At 44.8% G+C, this 22,149-nt stretch overlaps 1 protein-coding gene and 1 pseudogene across 2 annotated transcripts in view; both read right to left on the reverse strand.

Annotated features, from left to right (window-relative positions):
• Positions 1-22,149, reverse strand: part of GCN1 (GCN1 activator of EIF2AK4) — a 69,827-nt gene that overhangs the window by 7,936 nt on the left and 39,742 nt on the right. For both annotated transcript variants that reach the window (XM_085876293.1, XM_085876285.1), the window contains exons 35-54: positions 21,340-21,454; positions 21,045-21,224; positions 20,508-20,728; positions 19,860-19,928; positions 12,713-12,851; positions 12,415-12,611; positions 12,166-12,308; positions 11,965-12,082; positions 11,625-11,840; positions 11,269-11,433; positions 11,001-11,162; positions 10,694-10,786; positions 10,162-10,305; positions 9,393-9,659; positions 8,801-8,917; positions 8,479-8,709; positions 5,897-6,090; positions 2,473-2,587; positions 2,249-2,345; positions 1,911-2,059 (exon numbers count right to left, since the gene is read on the reverse strand). In XM_085876293.1, the coding sequence (XP_085732419.1) occupies positions 1,911-2,059; positions 2,249-2,345; positions 2,473-2,587; positions 5,897-6,090; positions 8,479-8,709; positions 8,801-8,917; positions 9,393-9,659; positions 10,162-10,305; positions 10,694-10,786; positions 11,001-11,162; positions 11,269-11,433; positions 11,625-11,840; positions 11,965-12,082; positions 12,166-12,308; positions 12,415-12,611; positions 12,713-12,851; positions 19,860-19,928; positions 20,508-20,728; positions 21,045-21,224; positions 21,340-21,454 (3,132 nt within the window). The remainder of the gene's footprint in view (positions 1-1,910; positions 2,060-2,248; positions 2,346-2,472; positions 2,588-5,896; positions 6,091-8,478; positions 8,710-8,800; positions 8,918-9,392; positions 9,660-10,161; positions 10,306-10,693; positions 10,787-11,000; positions 11,163-11,268; positions 11,434-11,624; positions 11,841-11,964; positions 12,083-12,165; positions 12,309-12,414; positions 12,612-12,712; positions 12,852-19,859; positions 19,929-20,507; positions 20,729-21,044; positions 21,225-21,339; positions 21,455-22,149) is intronic.
• On the reverse strand, positions 738-878 carry LOC147034096 (signal recognition particle RNA; annotated as a pseudogene).

Here is a 22,149-nt window from a genome sequence, read left to right on the forward strand (position 1 = left end):
CTGGCAAGTTTCACGAAGATCCGATGAAAACTCTGGGTTGTGAAACAAAAATGTCAAAAAATAGGAATGACGTCATAAAATTGATATGACGTCATAGTGATGTATCATATGTGCGGTAATTCATCTCTGCTAATGCCCTGTTCGAGTCCCACAAACAGAATTCAAAAAAGCTTGCCGAGTTTCGGAGATAATGTTTTTACGCGATTTCCATTAGCGGAGATATTTTGACGTCATAACTTTTTTTTCTCGGAGGAATTTTCAAATTCGGAGATGGTTACTGTCTGCGCAGGGTGTTTTTACATGTATACACCAAGTTTCAGGAAGTTTCGATGAAAACTGTAGGCTGCGAAACAAAAAAGTCCACAAGAAGAAGATGAAGAACAACAACGTGAGTAAGACTTAGAGATCCTCCACGAGGATCTAAAAATTTATGCAAATACCAAGTGAGACGAACATAATATTGTTCTCATTGGTGAAACCATTCGTTTCTTTTCTGCTCACATGGATACCAGTTCAGAAGTGAGCATTTAGCTTCAGTGGAGTTGAAAAGATAATCACACACAAAATTGCAGATCTCATTTGAATCCCCGCTGTACCATGACTGTTCATCTTTCGGCTGCTCCCGTTCGGGGTCGCCACAGCAGATCATCCGTTATGATCCGCATACTGATTTGGCAGAGGTTTTACGCCGGATGCCCTTCCTGACGCAACCCTGGTCGCCTCTGACGACACAGGAATAAGGATTGGGTTTCACCATGATTCCGGGCTGCCCTACACCCTCCCATAGCGTGGCCCAGCGCAGAGCTCCCGTCCTCAAGCGATCCTCCAACCCAAGCCTCCAAGTAGCCGGATTACAGGCGCACGCCACTACGCCCGGTATCCCCGCTGTACCATGACTGTCTTTGAAAAAAAATCTTTTGCTTTCATGACCAATGGTGTACAAAAATCTGGAGGTTGTTTTTATTTTTTTCATTCGGTGAGGATTTTTGGATTGTATTTCCCTTTCTTCGGTGCAGTTCGAGTTATTAATGTGGACTTTTTATTGTACAACATGTAAAATTAATTTGATGCTGAAATAGTCTACCTTTGGGAAGTTATGCAGGAAGTGCTAACAATTCTGGTCAAAACTAGAATGCCACTCATCCATCCATTGGGACCATACTCCATGCAGAGCGTTGGTGCTGCTTAAGCAGTCTCCATGGCTATTGGACACAATCATGGACGGGTCACTACTCCGACACAGGATACCAGCAAGCTGGCACTCATTTTGCTGAACTCGGAAGGATTACAGGCAGTGTCAACCCCACCTGGTATTAATTCAGCAGCCGAGTGGGATTTGAACTCAGGATCCTTGGATCCCAAGCCCACCACCCTAACCATTAAACCAGCACCAGGCATCGAATGGCACTCGGTAGGCACATACATCGGTCAGGTCGAACACTACGTTTTGTATCCCACTGATGGATCGGATCTGGATCCGGACCTGAATCAAAATCCAATTGGCTTGTTCGCGTCACCAAACTACCTCGTCCACACAGTTTTGTCAGAAATCATCCACAACTTTTTGAAATATCATGTTATATATATATATATATAATTTGTGGCCCCATCTCTCAATGGTGAAGAATCACTTGAACTACATATATATATATTTTTTTTTTTGAAAACTCTTATCCGGATCCAGATCTTCACCAAAATCGAATCAATTCATCTTCGTCACACACACACACCCCAGTCTATCCACCAAGTTTCGGCCGAATCCGCCCATAACTTTTTGAGATATCCTGCTCACAGACAGACAAAACAGACAGGGGTGGAAAAAACAAAACCTCCGTCCACCTTCGGTGGCGGAAGAAATTATCATTTTAAAAATAAATATTGTTTGGGTCAAATTACAAAGACATTTTTACCCTATCAGAGGTCAGGAGAGAAGTCAACATGCTGAGTGTCCTTGTGAAACGCTCAGTCGGAGCCACCAGGTGTGCGGGAGCAGCTTGGATCAACACAGAGAGGGCAACGGCTCGGCTGTGCCGGATTGGCCAGTCCACAATCCCCTCAGCTGCAGCACAACAATAAAAAAAAAAAAAAGATGTGAAATTGTTTTTCAAAAGGGATCTGGGCTAAATGGTCATCATGTTTATCCCGTTTTTCTGTCCCCAAGGCACTTTCGATTTATTTTATTTTTTCCTCACCATCTCCATTTGTTGTCATCAACTGTATGTTGCTCACCTTCCTTCTGAAGACTTACCCAAGAGATGCTGATTGAGCAAACTTGGAAACTCTTCCTCCGGTAGAAAGGCTGCCAGCTCACCAAGGCAGGCGGCAGCTCGAATCCTGCACCCTTCCTTTGAAAGAAAATTAAATAAAACTACAGCACGACACGGGGAAACGGCTAAAACCGTAGGCACTCATACTATGGTTGGCTTTCTTGCCCCAGCTGAGAAAAGCCAACCATGTTCACACAACACGTACCTCGGTGTATCCGAGCATCCCTTGGAGCGTGGTGGCCATGGTTCTTCGAAGATTTGGGTCCAGACGAGAGGTGCATCCTTTGAGAACAAGACGCAGGGCCTGCAAGCTTGTTTCTCTGGTAAAAACACACAGGAATGAATATATTTAGTGATTATGAGACACACTGGATACTTCATAAAGTCGAATACCCAACAATTCGAATTCATCGATTTGAAGCACTCGACGTAGACCTAGACCTGACGACCTCGACGCAAACTGCATATATGTATGCCACTGCAGCCAAATGTGCCGCAGGCCCAGATTGTCGGGTTGTCCATCCCGCTGTGCGTATCAGATTTTGGTTACTGCGATAACTTGTGAACTGCTATAAAGGGATTTTGAGCAAACTTGGTACAAGCATGTATTATGATGCAGATGTGAACCAATTCGATTATGGGTTCAAAAGGTCAACCGTCTATGGTCATGTGACCTTTAATTGAGAGCAAACGTAGCAGTTGCTTGACATCTAACACTGGCAGAGGCATATCCATCGTTTTGGCTGCAAAACATTGCTAAAGGCGCCGTCACACCTTGATGATTTAGCCAGCGTATGCCGACCTATGGAAAATTTGCCGAACCAACCTGGCACACGTCGAATACGGTATGGGTAAGTTGTGTATACGTTAAGAGCACGCTGAAAAACGATGAAGTACGCTGTCATACGTCGTGAAATTTCAAGCATGCTGAAAATTTTACGACGTACTCGCCGTATGGCTCACACGTTCCGCTACGCTGGGAATAAGTTGTAGGCACGTTACGCGATCGTCAACACACGTTCATTGTAAGTTACTCATAAGTCGAAACACGTCGAGCTAATGTTTAGCATACCCGAAACTTATTTTCTCCATCAAGGCACATTTTCTTTTTTTTCTCCTTGGCTCCGTGAAGGCACGTGACGAAATATCTGAAGTTGTTGTTGTTGTTTTTTATTATTATTATTTTTTTTTAGTCTATCACGAATTTTAAAATATATTCGGACATTTGCCTTTAAGTTTCGACGTCGACATGACAATATCCTCAAACAGAAAATATTCACAGAGGAGGAACTAAGAATAAGACATGAGCAAACTGAAGAGGCAATCGGACGTGACGTAACGGCACGTGACGAAATATCGGAAGTTATTGTTGTTGTTTTTTTAACGCTGCCAATACGCCATTATGTTGTTGTTGTTGTTCATCTTTCGGCTGCTCCCGTTAGGGGTCGCCACAGCGGATCATCCGTTATGATCCGCATACTGATTTGGCACAGGTTTTACGCCGGATGCCCTTCCTGACGCAACCCTGGTCGCCTCTTACGACACAGGGATCAGGATTTGGGTTTCGCCATGATTCCGGGCTGCTCTACACCCTGCCCAGTGCAGAGCCCCGTCCTCAAGCGATCCTCCAACCCAAGGCTCCGAGTAGCCGGATTACAGGCGCAAGCCACTACGCCCAGTACCAATACGCCATTATATGGTAGCTGTAAATTAGAAACACGTTCAGTAAGTTCTGTGGTCGTCCGGAAGAAGTCAATCAAATACGTCTACATACGTCAATATGCGTTGGAGGTACGTTACTCATAGGTTAGAAATAAGTTTTGGGTACGCTAAGCATTACCTCGACGTGTTCCGACTTATGAGTAACTTACAAGTAACGTGCCTCGACGTGTGTCGACGATCGCATAACGTGCCTCGACATGTGTGCAACGATCGTGTAACGTGCCTATAACACATTACTCATAGGTTATAAATAAGTTTCGGGAATGCTAATCATTACCTCGACGTGTTTCGACTTATGAGTAACTTACAAGTAACGTGTGTCGACATGTGTCAACGATTGCATAACGTGCCTACAACTTATGGCCAGCGTAGCGGAACTTGTGAGCCATACGCTGGCATACGTCATAGAATTTCATGCATGCTAAAATTTGAGGACAACCGCAAAGTACAACGATGAAAGCCAGCGTACTACGACGTATGGCAGTGTTTTTCAGCGTGCCCTCAACATATACAAACGTACCCATAACGTATTCGACGTGTACCAGCGTTTTCGACAAATTTTTCATAAGTCGGCATACGCTGGCTAAATCGTCAAGGTGTGACAGCGCCTTAACGTATGACAATGTCAACCAAGTTTTGGCCAAATTCGTCCACAACTTTGAGATATCCTGTTCACAGATAGACAGACAGACAGAGACGAAAACATAACCTCCGTCCACCTTTGGTGGTGGCGGTTACAAAAATAAAAAAAAAAAAAAAAAAAATGTTTATCTTCAACTTGAGTGAACGGACGTACCTTTTCAGATGATCAACTGTAAAAGGTGAAAAGATTGTGTTTGCATTAAAACAGGGGGGAAAAACAACAACTAGAGATGTCATAGAACACCTCACCCCGCACAGTCTTGAGAAAAAGGGCATGGGAAGGGTCTTTTAAAGTCTTGCTTTGCGTTTCCGAACACAACAGATATTTCCTACGAGCTGCAATTTTGTCAGAATCAAAGCTGAGCACGAGCTCAGCGGTAATCCCCAAAGCTGAGAGCACGAGCGGAAAATTTGATTGCTCGAGATGGTATAAAATGATGTAATATTTTGTTCCAGTCTTGCTAAACTGGAGGGGTTTGAAAGTGCCAAGAAGGCGATTTGTGTTCTGTAGTATTGAAGTATATAATTCAATTGAAATAAAATAAAGATATTTATGGGTTGTAGGAAAAATAATAATAATAATAAATAAACTTTTTTCGGAAGTTTACAATCGTTGATGCAGAGTCTTTTACACCAACTAATTTAACACATTAAATTAGTTATTCGTACCCATTTGTGTCCTTTATGACGTCCGTAAAAACAGTAAGTTTCCTGTTTGGAATGATTTTCAATTTGGTTGACTGCCAGACAGGCAGAGAGACAGATAGATGGGCAGATAGACATTAAAAAATAAATTAATTAATATTAAAGTAAATAAATAAAACGCACCCGTGCCCGAAGGATGCGGTGCAGTTTCCCTTGAGAGCTCCCCCTTGTGTCATTTCAGCGTCTGTACCACTTAAGAATCACCTTACTCGTCTGTGCGCGTGAACACTTGGGACGAGATTCCATACAATTTGTCAAATTTAGAGCCAAAGTCCTGCTACCCTGCAGGTTCGTTATCAGAATATAACATTCAAATGAAATATAGTTTTTCCTCGATCATAAACTGAGACAGACATACAAAGTGAACCAACTGCTTCACTCCGCTTTTTGCACATGGCACACCAATATCGATAAGGAGGGATGACAGTTTTGTTTAAAAAAAAAATGAACAAAAAACAGAGAAGCATCGTTCACGATGGACTGAGCCACATTGTAAAAATAATTATTAGAGAGACAAAATCCTCACCAAAACGCAGACACAGAAAGGCAAGGAGAGATACCTGTATGCTATATCTTCTGCATTTCGACCAGACTGAGACAAATCATTGACCAAGCCATCTGGTTTGCTGTGGATCGGAGAAAGTTTGCCCAAAGCAGCAGCAGCACGAAGGCGGACGCTTCTCGAAGGGTCCTGTAAGGCTCTCAAGAATGTGGTTTGCAGCTGGGGCAAGAAAGCCTTGAGCCCAACTCCAACCTGTCGCCCACCCAAAGAGTTGCGTTGAATCAGAAAAACCATCAAGATCAGGTCGACATTCAAAATTATTGCTACGTACATTGTAATTGCATACTCAGACTTAGGTTGGTCCCAGCAGAGGTTGAATAAAGCAGGGGGTGGGGGAGAAATAAATAAATAGAAAAAGGCCATTTGAACCACCCTGCCTGTGTTACTTCCACAAAACACAAGGGTGGCTGTTGGGGCAGATGTGTGGAGATAGGGAACCCAAATTTAACACAGATTACAAATACTTATTACCTCACTGTTTTCATCAAAAACAGAGCAAGATAAAGAGATTCCTGAGTGTCCAGGAAACTAAAACCCATGGCTGTTAACGCGTGCCGAGCCAAGAGGTTTTGCTGGTTAGTTCGGAAGGAAGCTGCGTCTCTGACTTTCGACATCGGTCATGGAAACCAGAATTAACTGGAGGGGGAGCACTCGGGAGAGTGCAAAACCTCTGCCGCCAATACTGCTGGGTCACTCAAGTGAACTTTATATTAAATATGATGTCAACAGTGCTGACAGAGTTATAGTTCTTTTCTCCAACATTTTTTTGGGGTCGGGGGGGGGGGTTGGAAATCACTTAAAACATGTAAAAATGCAAAAAAAAAAAAAAATCGAAATTTTGTTGAAAAAAAAAGTTGCAAAAATTTTTTTTTCTCAAACAATTTTTTTTTTGGGGGGGGGGGGGGGTTGGAAATCACTTAATACATGTAGAAATGCAAAAAAAAATTTCTCTATTTTTTGGGGGGGGGGTAAAAAAAAATTTTTGTGGGGGGTTGGAAATCACTTAAAACATGTAGAAATGCAAAAAAAAATTGTTTTTTTTCTCTAACAATTTTTCTTTTGGGGGGGGACCAAGTCCAAAATCTAATGGCATGATCCTTGGACCATACCTAACCCCCCCACCAAGTTTCGTCGAAATCCGTCGAGGAGTTTTTCCGTAATACTGTTCACAAACAAACAAACAAACAGAAAGGGGTGAAAACGGTAACCTCCGATCTTCGATGGCGGAGGTTAATAACCACAGTATAACGATGATTATGATGGTAATATGGTGTATATATATATATATATTTTTTTTTTTTTTCTTATGTGGACCCTTGCTTATAAAAGCAGAGTAACGTATTGTATGAATAATTGCAAGCCGATTAGAATTTAGAGACGAGTGGTTGCGCAGTCTGGTGACGATTACCCGTCAAGGATATCCGCATGAAAAAGAGCACGTCGAATGAAAGAAATTTTTGACGAATTTGCCAATTAAAAATGATGTTCCGCACTCACGACTTGTACATCGAAAATAATTACGCACTGAATAAAGGAAAGCTTCTCCTTTGATGGGACATGTGCTGATGTGCAAAGCTGGAGGAACCATATTAAGGTATATACCATTTGTAAAGTGCGTTTGCTTTTATTTTTTCGAAACTGCTGCACAGAACGAATTGGACACTGGTGGATGTGTTGTGCATGGGAAGGTTCCAAGTGATAAAAACATTTAATAATGCCCTCCAGGTCGGGGGACAAGATGGATACAGAAGCAAACTCTGAGGAAGGAAAAGTGGATATTTGGAAGGAGGGCGGCTTCGGGTCGGGAGGGGGTGGGAAGTTAACGGGGGTAGGAAAGATCATGGTTTTGGATGGGGGGAGGATCTGAGTTGGTGGAGAAAATATATCTTGAAGACCTGGAAGAAGAATGAGATTGAAGAGAATGTGGAAGTTGGTTCCGGAGGCAGGGAAAAACGAGAGGAACGAATGAGTGGAGGTGAGCGGTGATCCTGAATTTAGGTCGTTTCACGAGAAAGGGGTTGATGGTGGACCCCGTGCACTCTGCAGATACCTGGAGGTGACAGAGTACAGAAAGAGCAGAGGGTGCGAGCCAAGAAAGGTGGTGGACAGACAGACCACTGACCTGCCTGTGATGGGAAAGTGATCGGCTGAAGTCATGATAAAATTATTTGTCTCAAGTCATAATAAAACAAGCCGTAGATATCATAGAAGTGCGTGAAATTAACCCATGCGTAAGGACGGGCTCTTTGCTTGGACGATGACAATCAAACGGAAGACCAAGAAGGAACCCAAAGAAGTAAGGAGCAAAGATGGAGTCAGCAGGAGGAACAAATAATGCAAGTATTGTTTTTACAACATATTATACATACAAGCTTCACAAATAGTGGGGACAAAAGTGCAGGCCAACGATGGAATACCTCGCAACAATCACAGCCACCAACAGCACCGACACAATAAGGGAACACAGAAGAGCGCAACCAAGACTGTTCCTTAAAATTGAGACAAATAATTGACACGCTTTTATGTCCAAACTCAGAAGACACAAGACAAGAACACAAGAAGAAGCAAATTCAGAAAGACCTTGTCAAGCAGTAGAGCCAACGCATCAAGCAACGCGGTGCGAGTCGACGGAGCAAATCTGTCGCCGAGCACGCGGATGAGTGGTCCAGCAAGATGCACCAGTGAGGGCTTCAGGGCCTCAGCACTGGAGAGAGCAACGAGAGACTGGAGAGCAAGTGCAGATTCCTCCTTCTGATCAGGGGAGCCTGAAAGGAGACCTTCACGAAGCACTGGAAGGACGCATGCAACGCCCTGAAAAAGGTAATCATGAAATGACCATCACCAAACCAGGATGGAGGAAACGTCAATATGTGTCAGAGATCCAAACTGGGATTGAACAAACCTTTTTTGGGAGACAGAAGCCTGGAAGAAGTTGGCCTGGTTGTAGGTCAGACGAGGCGAGTCGTAGAGCCGGTCGAAGCTCACGGACCAGCTGCTGCTGCTCTGCTGGCTCCAGCCGCTAAGTGGACAGGGCAAATGATTGGTTGTTTCAAAGTGCACAGGAATGTTATGATGGTGAGATCAATAGATGAGGTCAACAACAACAACAACAATAAAACCTCATCTTCATCTCAGCAATACTACTCTATGAAAGGAAATACGAGACAACAAGATCCACCTTTATTTCCATCAGGAGAATTCAACTTCGACTCGTCTTGAAGTTTCATAAACTAATATGATTTTTCTCGAAAGATTTGCACAAAATCTCAGCAACATCCCTAACCTCCGACACCCGTTTGTCAACCCAATTCCAGTGTGCTTGAACCGTGTGTTTGTCGCCATAAACTTGAAAATAAAACTTCACATCTCCACATCAATATGTCGGCTATCATGCCCATCTTCACTTCAAGGTATTTGATATATTATATGAATCACCTCCTCACAATAACATGCTGCAAAAGTGACACAAACAAGAACAGAAAGTCAAAACGAACCTTCACAACAGAGTGCAATGCATCCCAAGCATATCCCAAAACCTCCTGTTCCGAATCCCCGAAGAGGATGACAAGGCCTCGGAGGAGGGTTGGGGCCAACTCGTTCAAAGAAGCACGACCGTGAGCACAGAAGGCCGCGAGCAGGGCGGTCGCTGGAGATTTTCGGTCTGCCAGTCGCCCACGGGCAGCTTCAAGAAGAATTTCAGTCATTAATCGGGAACCAAGTTCGTCTTCCACAGCCAGGATGACTGCTTCAGCCTGAGAGAGCTGGGGAGTACGAATACAGAATAAGTGAAGACATATTCATCATCCAAGTGGTGAAAATAATGGCTTCTTCTTCTTCTTTCATATGCAGCAAATGGCTGCAGGTAGCATCATTTGCTTGAGGCACAGCTGTGCTGCTAACGCAGTGCCCCCCCATGCGGTTTAGAGCACCAATTTGGAATTTAGCCATGTTGCCGGCGATAAGTTGGTGACACTTCATGAAGGACACGGTGGGATCTTCAACGTCCAGCAACTAATGCCAGCAGATTGAGCACCTGGTTTAACGTCCATCCGAGGGACGGCACACACATCGTTGGTTTGCCTTGTCTGAGAAACCCACTGGTATGACAGTTTATAGCCGGGCCGGGATTCAAACCCCATTGCGAGACAGCTCAGAGGCGAGTGCATATACGTCTCGGCTCTCTGATCGTCCAAATTAATGGCTGATCTTTTCCCAACCCCACCGACCAAAGAGTCAACAGCCTAATCATGTTCCTAAGCAAACCTTTTCAGGACGAGCATCAGGGCCGAGAGATGACAGGGCAGTGAGCAGGGCAGGCAATATGACGTCCAGATATTTTGTGAGTGGTTCCCCAGCACCAGAGGCCAAGAAGGCCAGCACACGGATGTTTACGGGTGGAGTTGTGAGCTTGGGGGGAAAAGGTGGAGTGGAAGAACAAAATGAAGGCTTTTCTGTTGGAGAAGCTCGAGCGCTTAATATGTCGCCATACAAGACACTGATTGGCTGTGAACCATCGCATGATTTTCACAGCCGATCAGGAACCCCACAAAGATGAGCTGTGGCTGCCTCCACAGAAACTACTGCGATATCCATTGAAGCAGCATTTTCTGTGCATTTTCTTTTTCCAACAAAAAGGGGAAGAACATGAAAAATTTGGTCACGATTACACCGGCAATTCTCAGCAGATGAATTGCGATGCGTTTCCCTTTAAGACAAGAAACGAAACAACGTTACAAAGGACAGGAGGGAAGAGCGACAGCATGATGAAGGAAAGACACTTGAAAGCTGACGTTACCTTCGGAATAAGATATTGCAACACTGCGCGACTCCGAATTGCCATAACCTGCCTCAAACCATCCAGAGCAAACTCAAACAGCGAATCATCATCCTGTAAAATAACAACAACAATCATAACAATAATAATAATCACAAATAAATAAATTTAATTAAAGCACAAATCTTTGATGATCTTTTCATTTCCCGTGACCGCTGTCTCTCTGACACACCTCAAATTTATTATCTATTTGTCCATGATGTCATCAGCGCCAGTTTACATTTTCCAAACGAGCCCCTCATGCACTCCACCTGGCAATCGCTCTCACCAAGTGGGACAGCAGAGCTGGTAGAACGTCGTCCAAGGCCTGGTGTCCAACGGTCACATGGAGCTGTTCAAACGTCTTAGCTGCAGCTGTCCTTACAGATGGCAAAGGATCCATGAGTGCCCGACGAACCGGTGGGACCAGGTTCTCTGCGAAGCACAACACCTAAGGAGAGGAGGTGAGTTTTGACCTTTGACCGATTCTCATTTATCACATTTACTACTCTTACTCCACCCTTCATCATCGCACCCCCCCCCCATCCCCACAATACCGTTTCTCTACTTGTTGCTCTCATTGTCTCTCCGAGCGCAATGCAGACTCCCTGGCGCTGGCTACCATCAGGTGAGTTGAGCCCAGACTCCAGGATAGGAAGGACTTCAGGGAGAACCTTTTCTCCAAGTTTTCTCACCAGATCTCCCAAAGTTCTTGCTGCAATCTGAGAAAGGCTGTTCGGGTCAAACTCCACGCACTGCATCCTGAAGCCTCCTCTCGTTCAGCTTTTGCTATAACGCTTATGGAGTTTAATTTGTGGGTGTGAGGATGAGAAGCTTCATGGACTAAAGAAACCAAAACAAAACAACAGAATTACAAATGGTTTAAAATAAGGCAAAAAGAAAGTTTCCCAACCTGGCGTTTATCGTAGCTTTCGCTGGCCAAAAATCCCACCAGAAGGCTAAAGAGTGTCGGAAGGATCTCGCGGAGGGTTCTGGGTGTGTTGGACACGACAACCTTCCAGACATGAAGGGAGGCTTGCCTCACAGAGGCTGCTACATCTGATCGACCCAAATAAAGACCGGCAAGTACTCTATTCCTGCGTTCAACTCCCAGTGCTTCCAAGATGACCTAAAGGAGGACAAAACTAAATGAGTGCAGGAAATCGAGCAGATGAAGATCAAGTTCAAAAAGTGAGCATTACTACTCTTGTTAAGGCATTGAAGAGATTATAAAGTGAACAACACCAGCCTACCTGAGTAGAATGGATAGTGCCAAAGTTGTCATCATCTGAGGAAGACTCGGTTGTCATCTTTCCTGTTACTCCAGAGATGTGGAACAGAAGATCGCCCAGCAACTGCACCGAGCTAAACCTATCGGTGGATGGTTAACTTAATCAGCACAGTCAAGCGATGTCACACGACTAGATGATGATGCGAGTGAATACAAAGATTACCTTATACGCCAGTTGTCATGGAAAAGACCAAGCTCTAGTTCAGGCAACAACAAAGAAATGGCTCTCTCTGCGTATTGGGTAATGATGCCCTGCCCAGCACTCAGGGCTGTATCCCTCACAAACTCCGTCTCGTCTGCCAAACCCTGCATGTAGATGAGAGAGCTTACAGAACGCATGGAAAAAGACTGCAACCGGGCTTTGAGCTACAATTGGCTCCGGGTGTAGAGTCAAGGGGTAACAGCGACGAACCTTAAGAATAGCTGGAATTATCTGGCCCAGATAAGGGGTGAAATCCTCGCCAAACGTAGCTGGCAGATGGACGAACATGAGCAGGTAACCGTCTCGGACATGAGCGGGCAAGTCTGCCCGGCTCGCGCTACCGATGATGTCTGGAATGAGAGTCTGCAGCTTCTGAGCACCAAGGCTCACCAGAACTTCTGCTAAACCTGGATGATCAAAAGGAGAAAAACATCAAATTTGACAGAAATAGGTTAGCAATATGACATGTAAAAGAAAGAAAATGGCCATGAGCATTGTGTGCTCGCACCTTGAGCAGCTCCGGAGCGATCTACAGAACTCTGCTCAGAAGTAAGAGTTTTCATAAGCCAGGGCAGCAAGTCCTGGAAACTCGACTCGCCCATTCCTCTCACCATCGCTCCCAGAGCCCTCGCCGATACAGCTCGTACCTACCTCACAGCAAAATCCGTTTCAGATGCAGAAAATATAACCAGCGTAAACAGAAAATAATAACGAAAAAAAAAAAAAAGGGACCACCGGACTCATAGCTTATCTGGGCCCTGGCCCAGATAACCCAAATTTGGTGGCATTCCGACTGGTGGGTCTGGAGAAGAAGATTTTTGAAGGAATTTACTAAGTCGGCCATTTTGACCTACTCAAAGTCATGCGAGTGGAACGAGCTTTGCAATCCCCGTTTCCAATCAGGAAAGGAACGTTGCCGCCAAATTTCAGCCTGATCGGCCCGGCAGTTTGGCCGGAGAAGTCAAAACGGGAGACGGACGGATGGTGCGTGACGACAATACCTTATCTGGAACTTAAATTCCAGATAAGCTAATAACAATTATAAAACGACAATCGAAGCACACCACAGCAGCTTTATTTTTGTCATCAATTTGACAAAATTGATTTTAAAGACTTGATCATTTTTGAATCAAACTTTATATCATGTTAACAACATACCACCGTCTCCACTGACAGCACCATAAAAAAAATTACACAAAATGATATTGACACGTACCCAAGCAGGACAGAGCAATGAGGAGACAGCCCTCCAGTGCATTCAAACTACACAAGACAACCATCTAAGAACCAAAGTGGCACGCAATAGAGCAGCTAGATGCTGCTCAGTACCGAAATCACGCCTCTCCCAAGCACCATACAAGCCGGGAGATTCGAGGGCCGAGAGGGAGAGCTGGCGTGTCTGGGGAATTGATGAGCCAATACTGAACCTGAGAGGAGGAACCTTGCGATGCTGAACCATGCAAGGATGAACGAGCTGGGGAACGCAGTGCAGCGGAAGGCTGACACACGGACTAAGCAGTGGAGTTTCCCTGGATATGCCAGGCAGGACACCGATTTAAGCACCATCTCTTAGGGCCCTGTCACACCTTGACGTTTTAGCCAGCGTATGGCAAGGTATCAAAATGTATGTAAAACGTTGGCGTACGCTGAACTATTGATGTTTTTTTGCAGGTTTGGACGTATTCATAACGAGTTGGACGTATGCATAACGTATTAGTAATGTACACAGAACGTTTTGATAACATATAGATAACTTATATCAACGAATGCTGAACGTGTTGTCGGCGTTCACAACCTATGCCCAACGATAGTCTAACTTATGCATAGCACGCGGCAGCGTATCGCCGACGATCACGTGGCGTAGGCTATTAATAGGCTGCGGCTCGACGATTCAAATCATAACCGCACTAGACATCGAAGTGTCAAGCCGCTGTCACACCTTGACGTTTTAGCCAGCGTATGCCGACGTATGAAAAATTTGCCGAATACGCTGGCACACGTCGAATATGTTATGGGTAAGTTTTGATACGTTAATAGCACGCTGAAGCACGCTGGCATATGTCGTAGTACACCGAATACGTCGACAAATTTTCAGCATGTTGAAAATTTTTCGACGTACTCGGCGTATGACACACGTTCCGCACACGCTGGCCATAAGTTGTCGGCACGTTACGCGATCGTTGACACACGTTACTTGTAAGTTACTCATAAGTCGAAACGCGTCGAGGTAATGGTTAGCGTCAGTGTTCCAGATTCCATCGTTTTTTTTTTTTGGTTTTTTTTCTTCGGTATGACGGTGATGTTGACACTTCGATTTCTAGTGCGGTTATGATTTAAATTGTTGAGCGGCAGCCTAATAATTATATTATATTATAATCGCACTAGAAATAGAAGTGTCAACATCACCGTCATACCGAAGAAAAAAAACAAAAAACAGGGAGTCTGGAACACTGACGCTAACCATTACCTCGACGTGTTTCGACTTACGAGTAACTTACAAGTAACGTGTGTCGACGATCGCGTAACGTGCCTACAACACGTTACTCATAGGTTAGAAATAAGTTTCGGGTATGCTAAACATTACCTCGACGTGTTTCAACTTATGAATAACTTACAAGTAACGTGTGTCGACGTCTGTCAACGATCGCGTAACGTGCCTACAACTTATGGCCAGCGTTATGTGGAACGTGCGAGTCATACGCTGGCATACGTCAAAAAATTTCAAGCATGGAAAATTTGTCTAACAGCTCGGCGTACTACGACGTATGCCAGCGTGCTCTTAACGTATACAAAACTTACCTATACGTATTCGACGTGTGCCAGCATTTTAGACAAATTTTTCATACGTCGGCATACGCTGGCTAAATCGTCAAGGTGTGACAGGGCCTTTACTTCTGCTACATCGAATTCATTCACTCTGAATGCACAAAGAGCATTCAACGATAAAGCCCTCCTCCTTTTTAGGACTGGTTACTGACATGCATCTCACTCTTTCCTCAAAATAACTACAGGCATTCACCTGCACCTCTCTCTACACTACTCCTCTTCCTTTCCCTCCTCTCCTTTCATACATTGGGACAAACTTAAGCCTGTCGGCTTGCATTGGGTGAGCGAGGGGCTGCCAATATGTCCTGCCTTCTTCTCTTCTCTATCCCTCCTTCTTAACTCTTTTCCCAGAGTGACTGAGGTGTCTAAGTGTGTAGTCCCTGTGACTAAGTTGACCGATTAAGTGGGCTTCTGTGCTTAGGGGTAAGAGCTTTCTTGTGACATTGTTTGCCTTATGTATACACATGCTTTTTGCTAATAAGTCATAAAATGCTTTCCAAACTGTCCAATAATCTCTTTCAATTGGTAAAAAGTGTGTAAAGAGTGAATGGGAGTTCTGCCCTGCAGTTTTGTTATGGTTAGCCACTAGCCAACGTTCCGTTTATAGTATCGCTCAGCCATTTTAATGAATAGCAGTAGAGCGTTTGGAAGCACAGTCCTTATCTGGAGGTGATTCATTTGCCAGGAAGGTAAAGCGGGATTTGGATGCTGGACCCTATCTAAATCAAGTGTCCCAGATGGTGTCTGTGGATGCTTAGCAACCCGTCATGCCACAGATTAACTACGGTTCGTCGGCTTCGGGGTCACAGGTCGGGAAGTGAATCCGAGAACTGCCCTTGTGACCCCGATCCACACCAGAATCCGTGTATGTGTTTATATACAGTAGACTAGGCGTAAGTCGTCACCATCGGGACCGAGAAAAAAGTGACAACTTAGACATGTGACGACTTACGCGTATGCGAACATTCATGATGACTGTGGGGGTGAAGGGTGAAGTCGCGCGTGGCCTGGACACATACGTGTGAGATGGCGCAACAATCTCTAAGCCAGCTATTGTTCCAAAAGGGAACCACAATCCTCGGGGCATAGGAGGGGGTTCATTGGTGAGTTGGAAAGTGATCAAGCAAAGATGGAATTCATGAATCACTTTATCAAAAGTAAAGATAATGAACAACTGTAAGACAACTCATATACCATCGGTGATGGTATATGACCATTGATAAATGTGGAATGAAAGGCTGTTAGAATTCATTCATTGGAATGAATGTAGAATGAGTTTTCATATGGAATGAAAAATCATATACCATCGACAAATGTGGAATGAATGGCTGTTAGAATTCATTCATTGGAATGAATATGGAATGAAAACTCATATACCATCGACAAATTACATGACACACAGTCATCGTGATGACTACCACTCAATACCTATGTGTAAGTGTGTGCGGTGATGTACAAAACAAGCCAATATAAAACCATGATAGGACTTCAACACGAAGCTCGATCGATCCTTTACTCCTTCGCCAGACTGCATTGCGCAGCCTGTCTACCTCTTCAGATGCATGTGGGACGGCGGCGCGCTGACTGTAGCTGAACGCAGCGCAGTTATAAATAGCCTATCACTGGCGGTGTAAACCAATGAGGGCGCATCACGATTCAATGAAATCAGGCTTCTCACGAGGTAGAAGTTCCGTGCGACGAGTTAGACGTGGTAATTTACTGACGACTTAGATGAAGTGACGACTTAATGATGACGACTTACAGACTTTATTCAAAGGGATTTAACATTAGATAAATTCGGGACTTGTTGACGCTGCCGACTTAGGCGAAGTGACGAGTTACACGCTGCCGACTTACGCCTAGTCTACTGCATATACAGTGGGGAGAACAAGTATTTGATACACTGCGGATTTTTCAGGTTTTCCCACTTACAAAGCACGTAGAGGTCTGGAATTTTTATCATAGGTACACTTCAACTGTGAAAGACGGAATCTAAAACAAAAATCCTGAAAATCACATTGTATGATTTTTTAATGATTAATTTGCATTTTATTGCATGAAATAAGTATTTGATACATCAGAAAAACAGAACTTAATATTTGGTGCAGAAACCTTTGTTTGCAATGACAGAGATCAGACGTTTCCTGTAGTTCTTAACCAGGTTTGCACAGACTGCAGCAGGGATTTTGGCCCACTCCTCCACACAGATCTTCTCCAGATCCTTCAAGTTTCGGGGCTGTCGCTGGGCAACACAGACTTTCAGCTCCCTCCAAAGATTTTCTATTGGGTTCAGGTCTGGAGACTGGCGAGGCCACTCGAGGACCTTGAGATGCTTCTTACGGAGCCACTCCTTAGTTGCCCTGGCTGTGTGTTTCAGGTCGTTGTCATGCTGGAAGACCCAGCCACGCCCCATCTTCAATGCTCTTGTTGAGGGAAGGAGGTTGTTGGCCAAGATCTCACGATACATGGCCCCATCCATCCTCCCCTCAATACGGTGCAGTCCTGTCCCCTTTGCAGAAAAGCATCCCCAAAGAATAATGTTTCCACCTCCATGCTTCACGGTTGGGATGGTGTTCTTGGGGTTGTACTCATCCTTCTTCTTCCTCCAAACACGGCAAGTGGAGTTTAAACCAAAAAGCTCTATTTTGGTCTTATCAGACCACATGACCTTCTCCCATTCCTCCTCTGGATCATCCAGATGGTCATTGGCAAACTTCAGACGGGCCTGGACATGCGCTGGCTTGAGCAGAGGGACCTTGCGTGTGCTGCAGGATTTTAACCCACGACGGCATAGTGTGTTACTTCTGGTTTTCTTTGATACTGTGGTCCCAGCTCTCTTCAGGTCATTGACCAGGTCCTGCCGTGTAGTTCTGGGCTGATCCCTCACCTTTCTCATGATCATTGAGGCTCCACAAGGTGAGATCTTGCATGGAGCCCCAGACTGAGGGAGATTGACTGGTATCTTAAACTTCTTCCATTTTCTAATAATTGTGCCAACAGTTGTTGCCTTCTCACCAAGCTGCTTGCCTATTGTCCTGTAGCCCATCCCAGCCTTGTGCAAAGTCTACAATTTTGTCCCTGATGTCCTTAGACAATCTCTGGTCTTGCCCATTGTGGAGAGGTTGGAGTCTGATTGATTGAGTGTGGACAGCTGTCTTTTATGCAGCTAACGTGTTCAAACAGGTGCAGTTAATACAGGTAATGAGTGGAGAATGGGAGGACTTCTTAAAGACAAAACCAACAGGTCTGTGAGAGCCGGAATTCTTACTGGTTGGTAGGTGATCAAATACTTATTTCATGCAATAAAATGCAAATTAATTATTTAAAACTCATACAATGTGATTTTCGTGATTTTCAGGATTTTTGTTTTAGATTCCGTAATTCACAGTTGAAGTGTATCTATGATAAAAATTACAGACCTCTACGTGCTTTGTAAGTGGGAAAACCTGCAAAATCGGCAGTGTATCAAATACTTGTTCTCCCCTGTGTGTGTGTGTGTGTGTGTGTGTGTGTGTGTGTGTGTGTGTGTGTGTGTGTGTGTGTGTGTGTGTGTGTGTGTGTGTGTGTGTGTGTGTGTGTGTGTGTGTGTGTGTGTGTGTGTGTGTGTGTGTGTGTGTGTATATATATACCCACCCACATCTCTCACCTGGGATGGAGTGAATAGCCAATCAGCTCTCACCTAATCAACTAAACCCAACTGGCTAGGATTATACAAACAATTGACCGCTCCTACACTCCTCTTGCAGAAGAAGCTGCATAAAGCAACCCAAGAAGAAGCAACCCACAAGGTAAGTGCTACGCTGTTTTGAACCCTTCCCAGAGTTCCTCAACAACTATAAAAATGTTCATACACAGTACGCACAAGAGAATCCTAATGCTATACACCCTCTCACCTACCGGACCGGTTTCATCACTTAATGGTGAATCATCAGCGATAGCGCAGACAGCAATGCATACCAATGAGGCTCCCAGGCATGCACCACGTATAAACGTCAAAAGCAGTCAATATATAAATGAAGAAAGACCCACCCACATCTCTCTCCTGTGAATGGAGGGACAAGCCAATCAGTTCTCACCGAATCAACTAAACCCAGGTGGCTAGGATTATATAAACAATTGACCCCTCCCACACTCTAGCCGAAGACGGAGCCTGGTGTTGGCGCAGTGGTTAGGGCAGCGGCTTGGGATCCAAAAGGTCCTGAGTTCAAGCCCCGTTGGGCCACTGAATTAATACACCAGGGGGTTGACTCAGCCTGTCATCCTTCCGAGGTCGGCGAAATGAGTACCAGTATACTGGGCCGGTGTATACCCCGGTTAAAATAGGTGTACCATATCCCTGTGTCGTAAGAGGCGACCAGGGTTGCGTCAGGAAGGGCATCCAGTGTAAAACATGTGCCAAATCACTATGCGGATCATACGGATAATCCGCTGTGGCGACCCCTAACGGGAACAGCTGAAAGTAGAAGAAGAAGAAGAAGAAGAAGAAGAAGAAACTCTGGCCGAAGAAGCTGCATAAAGCAACCCAAGAAGACCAACACAAGATAAGCACTATGCTGTTTCGAACCCTTCCCAGAATTCCTCGACAACTATAAAGATATTCGCCAAAAGTACACACATGAGAATCCCAATGCTACACACCCCCTCACCTACCGGACCGGTTTCATCACGTATTGGCGAATCATCGGCGATAGCACCGAGCTAAGCAGGATATCAGATGAGCTAAGCAGGAGAGGAACCGTTAATGATTAAATGGGGGGGGGGGGGGGTGGGGAGTTAATATTTCAAACAAACATAGATAAAGAAATGTCTCATAGACTAGAGACACCCACCTCTGGTACTGGGTCCAGAAGAGATGTTTTCAGGCCTGGAACGATACTCGGAAGATATGGAGCCAAGTCCTGCAAGGGCCCACAAATCAAATAATGTTGAAATTAAATCAGAGTTCAGATGGGTATTTGGTGCAGAAATCAGACCAGAGAGGAACTTGTTATCAGATGCAGTTAAACAAATTCACAGATGTTATTCTCTGAACTGTCTCCCAACACTGCCCCCCCCCCCGACCACCACCACTAATAAAATTAAATTTAAAGAAAGAAAGAGATGCGAGGTTAATGATGAGGGAGAAATAGTTGGTTAAATTTGTTTGGGAAGAGTTGCATGAGAAAGCAAAGAAGTATGGTAGGCGATCAGAGTAACAGGGAGGAAAGAGGTAAGTGGTATGTAGAGAGTATTGTGGATCTTGGCAAGGGAGGGAGGGGGCGGGGAGAGGGGGACAGGTGAAATATACACCAGATTTGTATAAATAATAAATGAAGGCCCAATGTTGGGGAAAAGTCATGAACAAAGGACAGTTCAGATGATTGAACACCATAATGCTGGAACAACTTGAAGATGCTGCAAAACGTTTAATGTAATTTCCAAAAAATGCAGCTGACACTAAAAGAGCAGAATTGAAGTCACGAGAGAACGAAACTCACCTTCTGATCAGTGAGCGAGTACATGTTGCCAATTATCTGTGCAGCCATCTTGCGTGTATCAGTGGAACGGTCCATGAAGGCTCGCTTTACGATCGGCATAATGAGAGCCAGCGATGCCGCATCCACAAAGTGGACAAACTTTGTGTCGAGCAAGGTTTGAAGGCAAGTTTGCACCTGCCCACCAGGCTCGGTCAAAGCTTCCAGGATCACAGGCGTGATGGCTGTTCAAAAAGTCAGAGCCAAGAAGCAGTGAAGTTTGTTGCTCGTTAAAAATGGCAGGAATTTCTCTCTTCATCCAGCTACATATCAATCATCTCCGTTCTCAATTTACTTGATAGGACAAAACACCACCCTCCTCCATCACAGCCCCCCTCCCCCATTCCCTCTACACCTCCACTCTCACTGCCAAACTGCTACATGCACAGCCAGCTCCCCCCTCACCACTGCACCCAACAAAAATGCATTCACTCCCCTTGACCTACACAATAACAACCCATAACACCACAACACGACCGTGCTCCCACGACGCCCACATACCTTGTATCTCTGGGTTTCGGATGACGGAACTGATGAGGTGGAGAGCTTGAGTGCCTGCTCGTTGCACACGCGAGTGGGAATCCGTTAGCACAGCTGTAAGTTTTGGAACGATGCTGGGCAAGCAGGCAGAAAGCTGCTTTGGGGCACAGTAGGCCATGGAGCCGAGCAGTTCCACCGAACCTGGATGGAAACAAAGGAATAAACATCCAGAAATGCTCTCAGAATGTTGGAAATGCAAAGCAGAGAGATCAGGACCATCAAAAAATAAAAAATAAAAAAATATATAAAAGCAAACCTGTTTTTGTTCTCCATGAATCTTGATCAAGAGCAGCAAGGAGTGATGGTAGGACGAGCTTCACACCATGGGTGCTCAAATTCCTCATCACCGTCTTCGCGGTGTCTTCCGCTGCCTGAGGATTGATTTCATGAACTACGATTGTGCAAGTCAATATTTATTATTTAAATCTTACAATGTCGATCCCATGTATTGTTTATGTCTTTTATATTCACAACAATTTAACATATTTAGAATAGAGTGTTGCTGTGCCGAGTCATGAGGAGATGGGGCTCATTATCCTTGGTAGGCAGCTCATCTAGGAGAAGGAAAGTCTCAAACCAAATCCACCGCTGCCTTGCGATTCAGATTTTTTTTTAAAACCAAAGGGCTAAGGGTGTAACGGGGTAAAGGCAGAAATCGTTTTGAAAGTGGAGGTGGCCTTTGTATTCAGTAACCCATGAGCCATCCTTGGGCAAGGTGGCAAGGTGTACTTCCCCATTTTAGCCTCCCGATCAGGGTTACGTGAAACCATAGGATAGGTGGTGATGGTCATGCAGGCAGTTGGCACATATAGCCAATAATGGTTGGATTTTTTTTTTGTCACGTCAGATCAGATTAGATCTGTGACTTGCTACAGATACCATGTAAACCTGGAGCAACCCGTTCATAGTCGGGTTGTCGGTGATTATACCATCTCCCCCACCATATTTCTTGGTGATGAGGTTGTATGATATGGACACCCAGCAGGATTAAAAACAAAACCTGTTAAAGGGCGGAGGAGCTCCTTGTGAGCAAACGGCCATCCATATATAGTGCCCAACTGTGTCT

The sequence above is a fragment of the Eptatretus burgeri genome, chromosome 1 (genome assembly GCF_056783735.1).
Source record: "Eptatretus burgeri isolate ZD-2024b chromosome 1, Ebu_testis_v1, whole genome shotgun sequence".
Lineage (NCBI taxonomy): Eukaryota > Metazoa > Chordata > Myxini > Myxiniformes > Myxinidae > Eptatretus > Eptatretus burgeri.